The sequence below is a fragment of the Xiphophorus maculatus genome, chromosome 15, assembly GCF_002775205.1.
Source record: "Xiphophorus maculatus strain JP 163 A chromosome 15, X_maculatus-5.0-male, whole genome shotgun sequence".
In the NCBI taxonomy this organism is placed as follows: domain Eukaryota; kingdom Metazoa; phylum Chordata; class Actinopteri; order Cyprinodontiformes; family Poeciliidae; genus Xiphophorus; species Xiphophorus maculatus.
Genome location: NC_036457.1, coordinates 91256 through 103729, shown reverse-complemented (window position 1 = coordinate 103729; position 12474 = coordinate 91256). Strand labels below are relative to the sequence as shown.

Genomic DNA, 12474 nt, shown 5'->3' with positions numbered 1-12474 from the left:
ACTTTTAAATTGCCAATCATACCACAACTGTTATCCCATCAACTGAGACGAATGGCGGTGGCAGTAAATTTACCGATACTTTCATTGGTCCTGATATTGAAAACAATTCTAGATCACACAATAGCGATTGAGGATTAAAACCAAAAATATGAGTTTAATCAGTTTAACCAATTTTTTCAAATATTTTCTGGAACAGCCAGGATCTTACACATTGAATCTTTTTTGACACTAAATACATAAGGTGGAGAAAAAAAAAAAAGAAGTAAATGTGGTTAACATTAAGTGACAAACTGATTTAAGACGCTTTAAACACTCGGACCAGAAACATCCATTTACGTTCTTTACGGCGATTTGGCTCAGGCTGAACGCTACAGGCTGGACGGAAACCAACTGGAATGTTTCGAGCAACAATTAGGCCTCCGATCCATCAGAGCCGCAAATTTACTCAACTAATGCAGCAACAAAAGACGACACAGCTAATCAAAGCGTGATGATGTCAAAATCTATTTATTCTCCATTGTCTCCGTCTACAGGCGGAAGTTTGTTTGATGAGGGCGCCAAAACAGGATGCAAATACCTCAAATAAACACGGGATGATCAGAAACCGTCGATTCTGCGTTAATGAACACGTAGAAGAATCTCATGTGTAATTATTGGTATCTTTGCAGATCAAAGCCGCATTCAGACATGCGGATATTACAGCTGATGATGGTTCTTCCTGAAGACGGCACAGATGTGTAATAAAATGTTTAAAGAAGTCCACCAGGCGGACAAACTCAAAGGAAAAATAAAAAAATCAGGATACAGCTGGTCCAAAATGACCATCAGAGCCAACAGCTCTAGCAGTCAAGGTTTGCACTGTGAGAATATTTTAGCATAAACTCCCACCTGAAGAAAAACTATTCTGGAATTTTCTGCCAACACAAACATTCATCTGAACATTGGATGAAAATACATTAATCTGCAAAGATTTTGGAACTAAATTTACTATTTTATATTAATCGTACAGACTTGTGCGTCTTTTTATTTGGTCTTTCCAATTAATTGAAGAAGTTTTCAAAAGTTTTTCCAAGTTTCTAATTTTGACCAGAGCTGAAACGATTAATCAGATTAATCATGATTATTCAAATAATCGTCAACTAATTTAATAAGTTTTAAGTACATAAACCCCAAAACATGAATAATAAAAATCTGCAGTAATTAAGCCAAAACTGTACAAATATATATACATTTTGCATTTTGCATAAAAACACTTTTGTCTGTAAATGTGATAAAGTCAAAGCTTCTAAAGTGATATTATGTTACCTTTACCCAGATCAAATTAATGAAACTAATGCGGTATTATTACATTTTAGGCAATAAAATGTTTATTTTTTTATTATTTAATAAAGAAACTGATATGTTTATTTACATCTTTCCATCCATTTCTAATGCATATAAAAAAAGTCTTAAGTAGTTAAGTGAAAAAGCTGCATAATGTGCCTTTATTTAAAAATCCGATTAATTGTCAGATCAATCAATTACTATAATAGTTTGTTGTACTGGTTTCTCAAATTAATAAAAAGCTATTTTTATTTTGATATCAGTCACATCTTTGTGGAAAACTTGGTACTTATTTGATTATCAAAATGAGGCTGTGCAAAAAGTTTTTAAAAAGTCAATTGGTTTAAAAATTTAAGGGATAGAATCGTGAAATTACAACAATTCAATAGATCTGATACAAGTGTGTTTCTGCATCATATTTAGTGAAGCAAGGATATTAATATGAAATAAAAACAAGAATGTATCCACATTATACAGCTTTTAATAGCAATTCAGAAGAAGAAATCATCTATATTTATTGAACTTCACATTTTGGAATGAAAGAACTAAATAGTGTTATAAAAACTGAATAGTTTTTATAAAAGCATGAAATCTTCACTTTACATGTCTGATGTAATTAGAAAGTATTGATATTTTGTTTCATGATGATCCTTTGACTGTGGAAACGATGAATTTACAGTTACTACCGCTGTAATAAATCAAAATGCCCAGAAAAGAATGAAGGAAAACAGATTCAAATAAAATTGATTAACTTATAAAGTATGAACTTACTGTTGCGTGTGTCGTTGTCCCAGTCCCAGGCTTCAACAATCAACGTAAAAGTTCGCTGCAGAAAAGAAAAAACAAAAAAAGTGAGTGACACACAATGAGAATTAAATTAAGAAAACAGACTTTACTCTTCATACAGCTCAAAACGATAATTTACTCCAGAGGCATTATTTCAGTACAACAATATATTTTGCAAATCATGTTTCTTGTTCCAGAAAATATGGTGCACAAATCTAAACCCAAAACGGACGCAAACCTTTAGATTCATTGCAAAGGAAACGTCAGCAAAAAACAGCGGAGCAGCATTTCAGTCACTTCATTCTTGAACAAGCATCAGACACATTCGAACCGATGATGCAAAAATCTATTTTATTGCTACTACAGAGTCAAGTATTCAACTTGGCTTGACTACAGAGTACTGCTAGAGTTACAGCCCCAATGTAACCCAATGATTCAGAAATAAGAGAACACGCTACAGTAGGTCCAACTGTGAGCAGCCAAAAGTAGCAACTGGAGAAGAGCGAAGAGCATCAACTTTAAGCACCAACTCCTTTAAACTTTCCTCCAGCTCTGCATGGAGTGCACAAATATCAGCTCTCACACACTTTTCAGCTCAGGAGGGAAACTTTGAAGGTTCTGAAAGCTTCAGCTTGATCAGAAGGAGCTTGATGGGTTGAGTTTTGCAATGGTTTTATAAATGACGAGCCGTAATTGGAGTCATTACAGGGACATTTAAAAAAAAGATCTATGAGGAAAAGTGGTTAATAAAAGAAAGTCAATATGGTTTTGTGACTGAACTTAAAAAAATAAAGCTAGAGATCTCAACTTTTATTCTAGATGGAAGTAAATACTGATAAAATTCTCTTTAGGATGTAAAAATAAAAACTTTGCTGGAACTGTTAAAAATAAACAGTTTTAAACTCCTCAACTGCAGAGTACATACGCACAAATTTAAGTTCAAAAATACTTTATGGATCCCAAAGGGAAATTAAATGGTTTTTTTTTTTTTTTTTACTTGTTTCAATTCAGATTCTTAAAAACCCCACCATAAATAAAGGAGTTAACACTTTCGTTGTGATTTAGCTTTTATGAATTCCCACCTTGACACAAAACAGACAAATAAGCAAAATGTGGATAATTAATGCATTTTTTCATGATTTTTTAAAATATTTTGTAGCTCTACTGTAAATCGGGACAAGTTCAGGAGAAGAATCATTTTATTTTTACTCTTGCTTGAATGGCATGTTCTCTAATCTTTCCTATTGTGAAGAAAACAGAATTTTGCTTTATGTATATAGAAAAAAGGAGAATCATGGGTTACACCATGCTCTCTGATTAATACAGAACCTGAAGCTTGTCACGATAAGCAGTAAATCAATTAATTGCATAATCAATTAAAACAAGCTCAATAATTTCCATTAGCATGATTTATTTCTTCTTTCCCCTTTCTACCAACAACTGAATGATAAGGTCTTCGGTTTTTGCTTTGCCCTTTTTCTGAAGGCCTTTTTGTTTTTTAGAGACTTTATCATTCATTTTGTCATTTCTGATTGATCTATTTTGTACATCTAAAATGTCTTGGTTTTTTGGCATTTTTATACCATAATATTACCAGAAAAGGGTCAATCAAAACAATCATACGGTTCATCGCAATAATTTCTGGGACAATTAACCGTCCAGACTTTAGTAAAAAACTGTTTAACTTTTTGCCCATTTGACAATTGTACTCCAGTCAAAAAGCTGGATTTTTTAAAACACATTTTAATAAAAGGTTGTTATAAACATAAAAAAGTAGATTTTTTAAAAGAGTTTCTACAAAAAATAAGTAACTAAAAGTGGGGGTGCTGCAATTCCAGAGCAAGCCCCCCACCACTGAAAATGGTTAATCTGGATAAAAACCACAATGGCCTGAAGTTGGGGTCAGAGTAGATTACTGCCAAACACTGAGCTTCCTTTAGGAACTACAAAAAATTAAAAATATTTCACATCGTTTTTCTGATGCAAATGAGTTTCAGTTTCTTCCTGATTAATATTAAAATCGATTCCCCTTCATCCCCTGCAGGTTTGATTGCCAATAAAGTGACTCTGCCTGCGTGATGATCTGCACTACATGAACTGGCTTTGCCCTTGGTTGTCAGACGGGGAGTTAAATCACCGGTAAGTGGATTATCACGTTTCACACCAAGTTATGCTTTACACTTGTAGCGTGTTGATGAACATCGTTCGCTTGCTTATCAAATTTATACTCAAAAACTTCAACTACTTTGAACAGAACCAAAACTATTTGGACAACTCAAGCCTATCAATACCAAATAATTTTTTTCATCTGCACAGTTTGTTGATGTGGCCTAAAAACATGATTGGAAATGATAGAATGATTAAAATTTTAAGATATTTCTTATATTTTAGCCCATAAAGACTGTAAAACCATTTGCATTTTGGACAATCACAGCACAGACTGGTTTGAGCAAATGTAAATAGATGTACACACAAACCAGCATCACTGCTAGGCAACCAGCTGACCTAAATAGCAGTCATTACATCACTACCAGTGACAGTCGTAGCACCCATAGTGTGACTGCTGTGACCTCTAGTGTAATGTCACCAACGGGATATTGGAGAGGCGTGGGGGTTCGTTAAAGGGAGGGGAAAAATGGATTTGTGAATGCATGAATCAAGAAACCAGCGAGGGAAAGATGGCAAAGTGTGTGTTTGTAAGTCTGTTGTTGATCTGGGGGACCTGCAAGCTGGTAGGCTGGTAGCTGCTGGGCTGTGGGATTAAGCAGACTTGTCTGGCTGTGGGTGGTGGCAGGAGGAAGGGGAGGGGAGTGTTTTTGTGGAAGACCATGGGTGACGAGAGAATAGCTAGGAAGATGCAAGAAGCCAAATCAACAGGTAAGACATAAAAACTACCAAAGAACCAAAAAGTGATAAGCTTCAGGGTGACGTTTGGGTAAACCATCAATCCAACTGCAGGCGTGCAGCAGATGCAGCTCCGGCGATGGATTATGTGACATAAACGTGCATCGTCCCACGACACGTAGCTCGGCTTCTGACCTTTCCACCCATCCCCCCACCACAAAAGGAAAGGAGGGTGACTCTGTGGGTTGGTGTGTGGGTGTGTATGCCAATGCATAAAAAAGGAAATGATTGGCAATCACTGGCTGTAACTTGGTGAATAAATCTCTATAAAAACTATTTTTAGGCTTCACAAAGATCTAGAGATTCTTGCATGCCTATATGCTGTAAATGATTCAAGTCAGAGGAGCAAAGCCATGGACTAGACTGGTTTCCCACAGACCATCCCAGTCTGTGATTAGCTGGATTAAGTGACAGCTGCCCAAATGGTCGGAACAAGATAGATGGATGGGCAGGGGGATAAAGGAGAGGATTGGGGGAGGGAACGGGGAAAGGCTACCAAACAAAGACCCTTGTCCCAACACCGAAACTCACCCCCATTCCAATCAAAACCATTGTCCGTGAAGAGACGCAGTCAGCACGAGGACAATTAGTGTCAGCATGTGTGCTGCCGAGCCTGAGCAGGACAGCGGTTCTTCCATCAAGTCCTCACGGTAAATCCGAACGGGTTGCACTTCAGGAAAAACAAACGTGATCTCAACCTGCCCGACTTCAAGTCTTTCGTCAAGGTAGAAATATTTGATATCAGCCTGACAAGGCAAAGAACACACTTTAGGTCAAAGCGCCAAAATCCTACTTGTTCCCCTGGTGGATTAGAGGATTTAGGCAGAGGAATCCTAGTTTTGGAAAATTGGGACATGGCAGAAAAACATGGAACATCTTCGCTTAATGCAACAAGATAAAACCCCTGTAAGAAGGTATCCAACTCTTAACAATGAAAGGGGTGAAGACTTGGTGATGGTGCTGCCTGGGGAGAGCCACAGGTGTAGGTTCCCACGGCAGATGAAGGGGTGGATGGATGAGTGGAAGGTAGTCGTTGAAATATAAAAAGGGACGGGAGGGAAAGAGGGAGAGATGGCAGTGGGAAGTGGAAGCTGGGGCAGGTTGGGGTCACTAAGCATGGGATCTGCACGCTTCTTTCTGAAAAGAGGGGTCAGCCCTCTGCATGTGGGGTGACGTGCATGTTTGCATTCGAAGAATACTAAGAATGTGAGATCCGGGTCTGGTGTGTAATCCCAGGCCTGATCCCAGTCTGCCCACAATTCAGCACCATCAGAGTCTGGCGTTGTAGATTGAAGCTTTGATTGACTCGTAGTCTCTCGGGGGAAGGCTGGGATCACAAATGTTGATTGAACTCGAGCCTTTCACACGTGTTGGGGTTTTTTTGACGCCTCTAACAGACACAATTCGTATCGAAGGAAAACACCCTGTGACCTTCGTATATCTCCGTTTCCCATGTCACAGAGAGGTGACCTGATCATCCACCGCCGTCTTCCCAGCTGATTTATTGCCTTCTGATGGGACACCGGGTCAAACGTGATTCATCCCCTGGCCTATGGTAGCTGTGAGTGTAATCTTCATTAATCTGTGATCTCAATCCCGTCTTTTGGGTTTGTATTGGCTGCATCACAGCTTGTGCAAACTGTATCACTCAAACAGTCTCCGATGTTTTCAGTATCACCTTAAGGGAGCATTCACACCAATCCTGTTTAGTCCGATTTCACCAAACTCCAGGCTGTTTGTCAGGAAAGTCCGGTCCGTTTGGGGAGGTGTGTACGCAGAACCGAACTCTGCTGGGAATTAATGAGAATTTATTGATACCGACTCCATTATCAATTTTCTTATTGATTCTCACCGAGTTAGGAAATAAACTCTTTAGTTCAAAATACGCACCATGTTGAATTCAATTCAAACCAAGTTAAAACTTGCTTAAACAATAAGAATCTCTGTCAAATAACATGAAATGCAACTTTCTGCAGAACAGTTTTTGTCCTTTTTATATAATAAATGAACCTCATCAGAAAATATATTTTAATTTATTTCATCTGACTATAAATGTTAAGATAGAGATTATTCATTTGTATGGAACCAACATTAACTCTGGTCTGCCTAAAAACTTGAGGTCTTGGTTTGGTTCAAGTGAACTCTTAAGCAGACTGGAGATCACTCCAAAAGCATGAATAGAGCAGGGCATTCTGGGTAAATATAACTAAAGCAAGCACTCATGTCTGGTGTTAGTGAGAGAAAAGGTTCATAAACTCCTACAGCCGCTAAAATCTGGCACTACTCCCTTTTTGTAGTAGTGCACACTCCAAGGAGGAAGCTGCGCTCATGTCTTCAGAGATTTTCATGCCACTTCCTTCAGTAGTTCTTGGTGTAGCGCCTCTACAGGCGAGGAGGGGAACACGTTTTCAAAAAGTTTGGACTGTTTCACAGCGAGTGAGAAAGTGAACCACACAAGCTGAAAATGTAACAAAGGTTGCAATTTTGGTCTGAATTGAACCAAATCTCTGGACTATCTGGTATAAAAACATAGTAAGAACTTCAATGAAACCAGTACTGTACAGAAATCTACAAAATTTTCTCAATCAGCCTTCAATCGCTATTTTTGTAAATACCAAAATGATATCAGGGGATGTTATTTGTTCTCCAAATAGGAAATTACAGCTTAGACATTTCAAGTCAAAGCCAGAGGAGAAGATCTGGATGTAAAGTTTACTGGGACAAGTTTTGAAGGCGCAACAGAAATAGCAATAGAAGACAGCCAAGCTTGCTTCCTTTCCATTTCGCCAAGAAGATGGGGAAGAAAGTAAATATCCGCTTCACCTTGCTCCTCAATCTGTTCAGGGGCAAAGATCAAAGACCTATTGACAGGAAGATGAGAAATTCTCTCAGAAATTGACCTCGTCATGAAGCCTTCCCACCCAAACACCACAAAATAAGGTCAAAGAGGCAAACATTACCTCTGGTTTTAGTAAATGGATATTTCCTCACCTTAGGGAAAAGAAAAATGAAGTACAAATACCTGGGCAGGAGGTAGAGACAACAATAAATCACTTTTTCTGACATGCAGGCAGAAAGTGTAGAAGCTCGACTTGGGAACAAGTTTTCAGAGAATGCTCATCGTGATATCCTAATAAAATGTACATCATTGTTTATGAACAGATACAGAGCCTTTCCTCTCTTCAATTTGCAAACTTTAGTGTTTTATCGTCATGACTACAATGTGCAATTCTACAAAAAAAGTTTTGCATAAATATCCAAGTGTAAAGTGCACAAAGCATTAGTTTTGCTTAAAAATGAAGATGATGGGAGGTAAAGATGAACAAAAACCAAAAAAAACAATCCAGTTACAGTTTGAAAAATATTTTCTTGCACTGCAAAAACACAAAGTCTTACCAAGTATTTTTGGTCTAGTTTCTAGTAAAAAATATCCTAGTTCACTTGAAATAAGACAAAACTAACTAGCAAGTAACTTTTCAGCAAGATATAACTCGTTTTTCATCTATAATAAGGAATTATTGACCTGAAAGTTCTAGTTCCACTGGCACCGTTACCTAGCAACATCAGCCAAGCCCGGCCCGTCACCTAGCAACCCAGTTCTAGTTCCACTGGCAGATTATTTCACTTACAACATGGGAAAGATGTCATAGTGAAATCATCTGCCAATGGAACAAGTACTTTTTCACCAATATGATGAATTATTGACTAAAAACAAGCTTCTATATCTTGCTGAAAAGTTACTTGTAAATTAGTTTCATCTCAATTAAAGTGTAGTAAGATATTTGTACTAGAAACTAGATCAAAAATACTGGGTAAGATTGTGTTTTTGGAGTTTATGCTCGAGTCAAATTATACAGGATTAAAATATGAATGAAATATTAACATTTGAACAATTTGCACCAACTTTTAATTGACAACATTTTTGCCCGTTTTTTATAAATTTTATTTTTTTTTAAACAGATGAATATCTATAGATTTGTCTGATGGAGTTTTCTAACAACAATACTCAAAAAGCCAAAAGGTTGCTACAAATATACATCAAGAGTTGAGGCAGAGTTCTCTCTACACAGAAAGATGGAGGGATCTGAGTTTTGCCCGTCAGCCGCTTGCCAGGTTCCCGAGCCAAGAGATGTGTCGCTGAAGGCCAGGCATTTGGCTGGCTGCTGTATACCGGCTGTGCGCACACATACACGGCCCATTGAGCATGCTGCTACTATGCCAACAGGGTCATTACCCATGCACTTCCAATACAACAAACCCCTCCTTCTCCTGGTGCTAATTAACCAGCATGATCCAAGACTATGCAACACGTGAAAACAAACACCAGCACGCCAATGTTCGTTCTGAGAGAGTGGTGTAAATGAGTTTGCATGTAAACCACAGAAATCTTGATGCAAATATCCACCAGTTCATAATTGCTCAAAAATGTACAAATTTACTATTTGGTTAGAAATGAAAGAAAAAGGAAGAAGCCAGATTCAAATTTCAACCGATATCCGCTTTGTTAACTGATGAATTTCAGCAAAAACTCAAGCTGGTGACCAACAAAAGCTTTAAAGATTAGACTCATTTGAATATTTGTTCATTACTTCCTCTACCATTAGTTGGCCTGGAGCCTGAGAGCTGCCGCAGCAATAAGCATGCTTCAGAAACATTAACGGGCTAATTCCTGATCCAAGGCAACGCGACTGGAGTGCGACACAGCGCCGCCTCCAGCCGAGCGCCATTATCATTTCAAACAGGTTCAGCAGTACGGTGACAATTTAACTGCCCGTGTAATGACATGCTTTAATTACCTCCACAAGGAACCTCTAGCACCTGCATGCCATGCATTTAGAAGGCAGGGAATGAATTGCACGCATGCAGAGACGAGGCATTTGCAGAACATTTGTTGATGGCAGCGTTGAAATTATATTGCTGGTCATCATGGTAACAGCCTTCTCGGTTAACAACTAATCATAAAGTTTGTCAAAAGTTGTAATGAAAAATAATTGAACAAAAAATATACGTCCAATACACAAACCATTAAAGCTGCCCCAGATTTTAGTTACAGGTTACATTATTGATTATTCTGGTGATTAATCGCATAAAAAGAAATTGGCATATTCTGCAGATTTTTTTTTAACCACTTAAGCAGTTTTCATAAAATAAATACATTGAGATGTAAACAACTAATTCAATTCCTTTTTTATAACTGAAATGCAAAACTAGCATTTAAAACTTAATGCAGCTTACGGCTACTTTGTTGATTATTATTTACAGAATTTGAACCAAATATAGCTAAAATTGTGTCACTTGACCAGTTTTATACATAACATTTTAGAGTTCATCATTTAAATGCAAAATGTATATCTTTATTGTACAGTTTTTGCTCAATTGCTGCTCTAATTGTGTTGTTCTTTCATCAAATTGTCTTTTTTTGAGTGTGGATACTCCAGTTATTGAATTGATTACTAAATTAGTTAACGATTATTTCAGTAACATTCATCACGATTAATTGTTTCAAATCATGCAAATATAACCATTACCATTAAAATAAAGTTGAACATAAGTTTTAATGAAAAGACGTCGAGCAGATTCATTTAAAAACATTAGATTTGCTTTGACACACTCTACTGCTGCCAACCTGTTTGTAGGAGAAATTTGGTCATTTTAGTCTTTATGTGCTCTGATGCAGGTTGTTTTGGTGAAGATAAACATGACAAATGTTATACGATTTATAAAAGATGATTGATGAATTGCTAAGGATGCAGGGATTTATGCGTTTCAGCCAGCTGACCAGGTGAGAATGCACGCTGAATCTATTTGGACTTGCTAGCAAGTCTAGCTGGTTACATCCAGTGCCATGCATTTTAATAATATAGTTAGAATAGAATAGAATTCAACTTTATTGTCATTGCACTGTCACAAGTACAAGCAACGAGATGTAGTTTGCATCTATCCAGAAGTGCTCTACGAGATATAAATATTTATTTACGGATGTACGTAAATGTATGGACTATAAGGGGTTATAGCAAGAGATATAGATATTATTACACTTTTGGGTAGATTTTCCTCCAAGTATAGTTTTAGTGGCTTAGGTGTTGAAGTACACAAGGAGGCCTAGGAACATTTTCTTTTATAGCAAAGGTAAAAACAAAACAAAACAAATTATCTTCAATATGATTGATATAGTCCTTGCAAAGCTCAGCAGTTTCATTTTTTCTGATTGTGCAGCTCTACCTTCACCACATAAAGAATCACAATCAATGGGTACAAATCACAGACAGGATTGGCTCAGTTGCAATATTTGGTAGGATTTAATACTTCAGGTGTTATACAGTCAAGCTCTGCAGAGTATATAAAAATCTGGACAGTTGAACAGACTCTAACGTCTTTTACTGACCGAGATCCCAGAAATCATGGAGTGTGGTGAGAACGTCGCTTAAAAGGTGGATGATTACTCATCTATTATTGCAATTTCCACCAATTAAATGATTACATATTTTGCTTAAGTCAAGAAACTCTTACCCTGAGACTGCAGTGCAAGTCTGAGTTAAAACACAAAGCGATAATTGAAGAAGTGGAAAGTAGAGCTACACTCACATCAGGTGTTTTGGATGAAATCGGACTGTTGGCATTGCCGTTCATGCTCCCACTACTACTAATTAAACATGATGGAAGCTAATAAAAACAAAGTAGAATTGACTGTTTGGATGCATAGTCTGAACCAACAAGTGGTGAGATTGTGATGCGTGTTCAGTAACAAACTCCTTTCATAAGTTCATAATTATAATTTTCAGACATTGTTTACATCTGGATTTACCACGTCCGCATTTTTCATCACTGACATAAAAGTAGAATAAAACTTTGTTTGATACGTATCCGATTTAATCCCACATATAGAAGTGGCAAAGATCTGATTTTTTTTTTAGGGTGAAAACATTGGAATTGAGTCATTAAAACAAGGTCAAAATAAGCTCAGATATGGGTCGCATGAGTATTTAGCCAAACTGTTGGTTACCATGGCAACTGAACAGAGGATGGTGGACAGGTACTGCTGATTTTTTAAGTCCTCCATTTCCTCTAAATACCTAAAGCACAATACTAATACATCAACACACAATTTAATTGCCTTTTGCATTTTTTGCTCAACTGAAATGAAATGACTTGCTATATTTTCTCTCTGATAAAAAGGAACAGAAAGATGCTTCCTTAGTCTACTTCATTGTCCCACTGTTGCTTGACGAATATCTGCAGTGTGGATAATACTACAGCCATCTACAATGAGCTCATTAAAAATTTAAAACCAGTTCTACTTGGGAACATGGCCATTGTAAGTCGATTGCCAAGACAACAAAAACCTGCAGCATGGATAAACCAGGTGGGGTTTCATGTGTCTCCCCACCTCTTCACAAACAGACTTCTCCACAATGAGTTAAAAAATAAAAATTAAAAAAAAGAAGTCTCCATGGCAGCTCA

General features: G+C 37.3%; 1 protein-coding gene across 2 annotated transcripts in view; it reads right to left on the bottom strand.

The window, feature by feature from the left end:
* jag2 (jagged 2) overlaps positions 1 to 12474 on the bottom strand; it is a 56629-nt gene that overhangs the window by 32838 nt on the left and 11317 nt on the right. For both annotated transcript variants that reach the window (XM_014470383.2, XM_023347700.1), the window contains exon 3: positions 2095 to 2149. In XM_014470383.2, coding sequence (XP_014325869.1) covers positions 2095 to 2149 — 55 coding nt within the window. The remainder of the gene's footprint in view (positions 1 to 2094; positions 2150 to 12474) is intronic.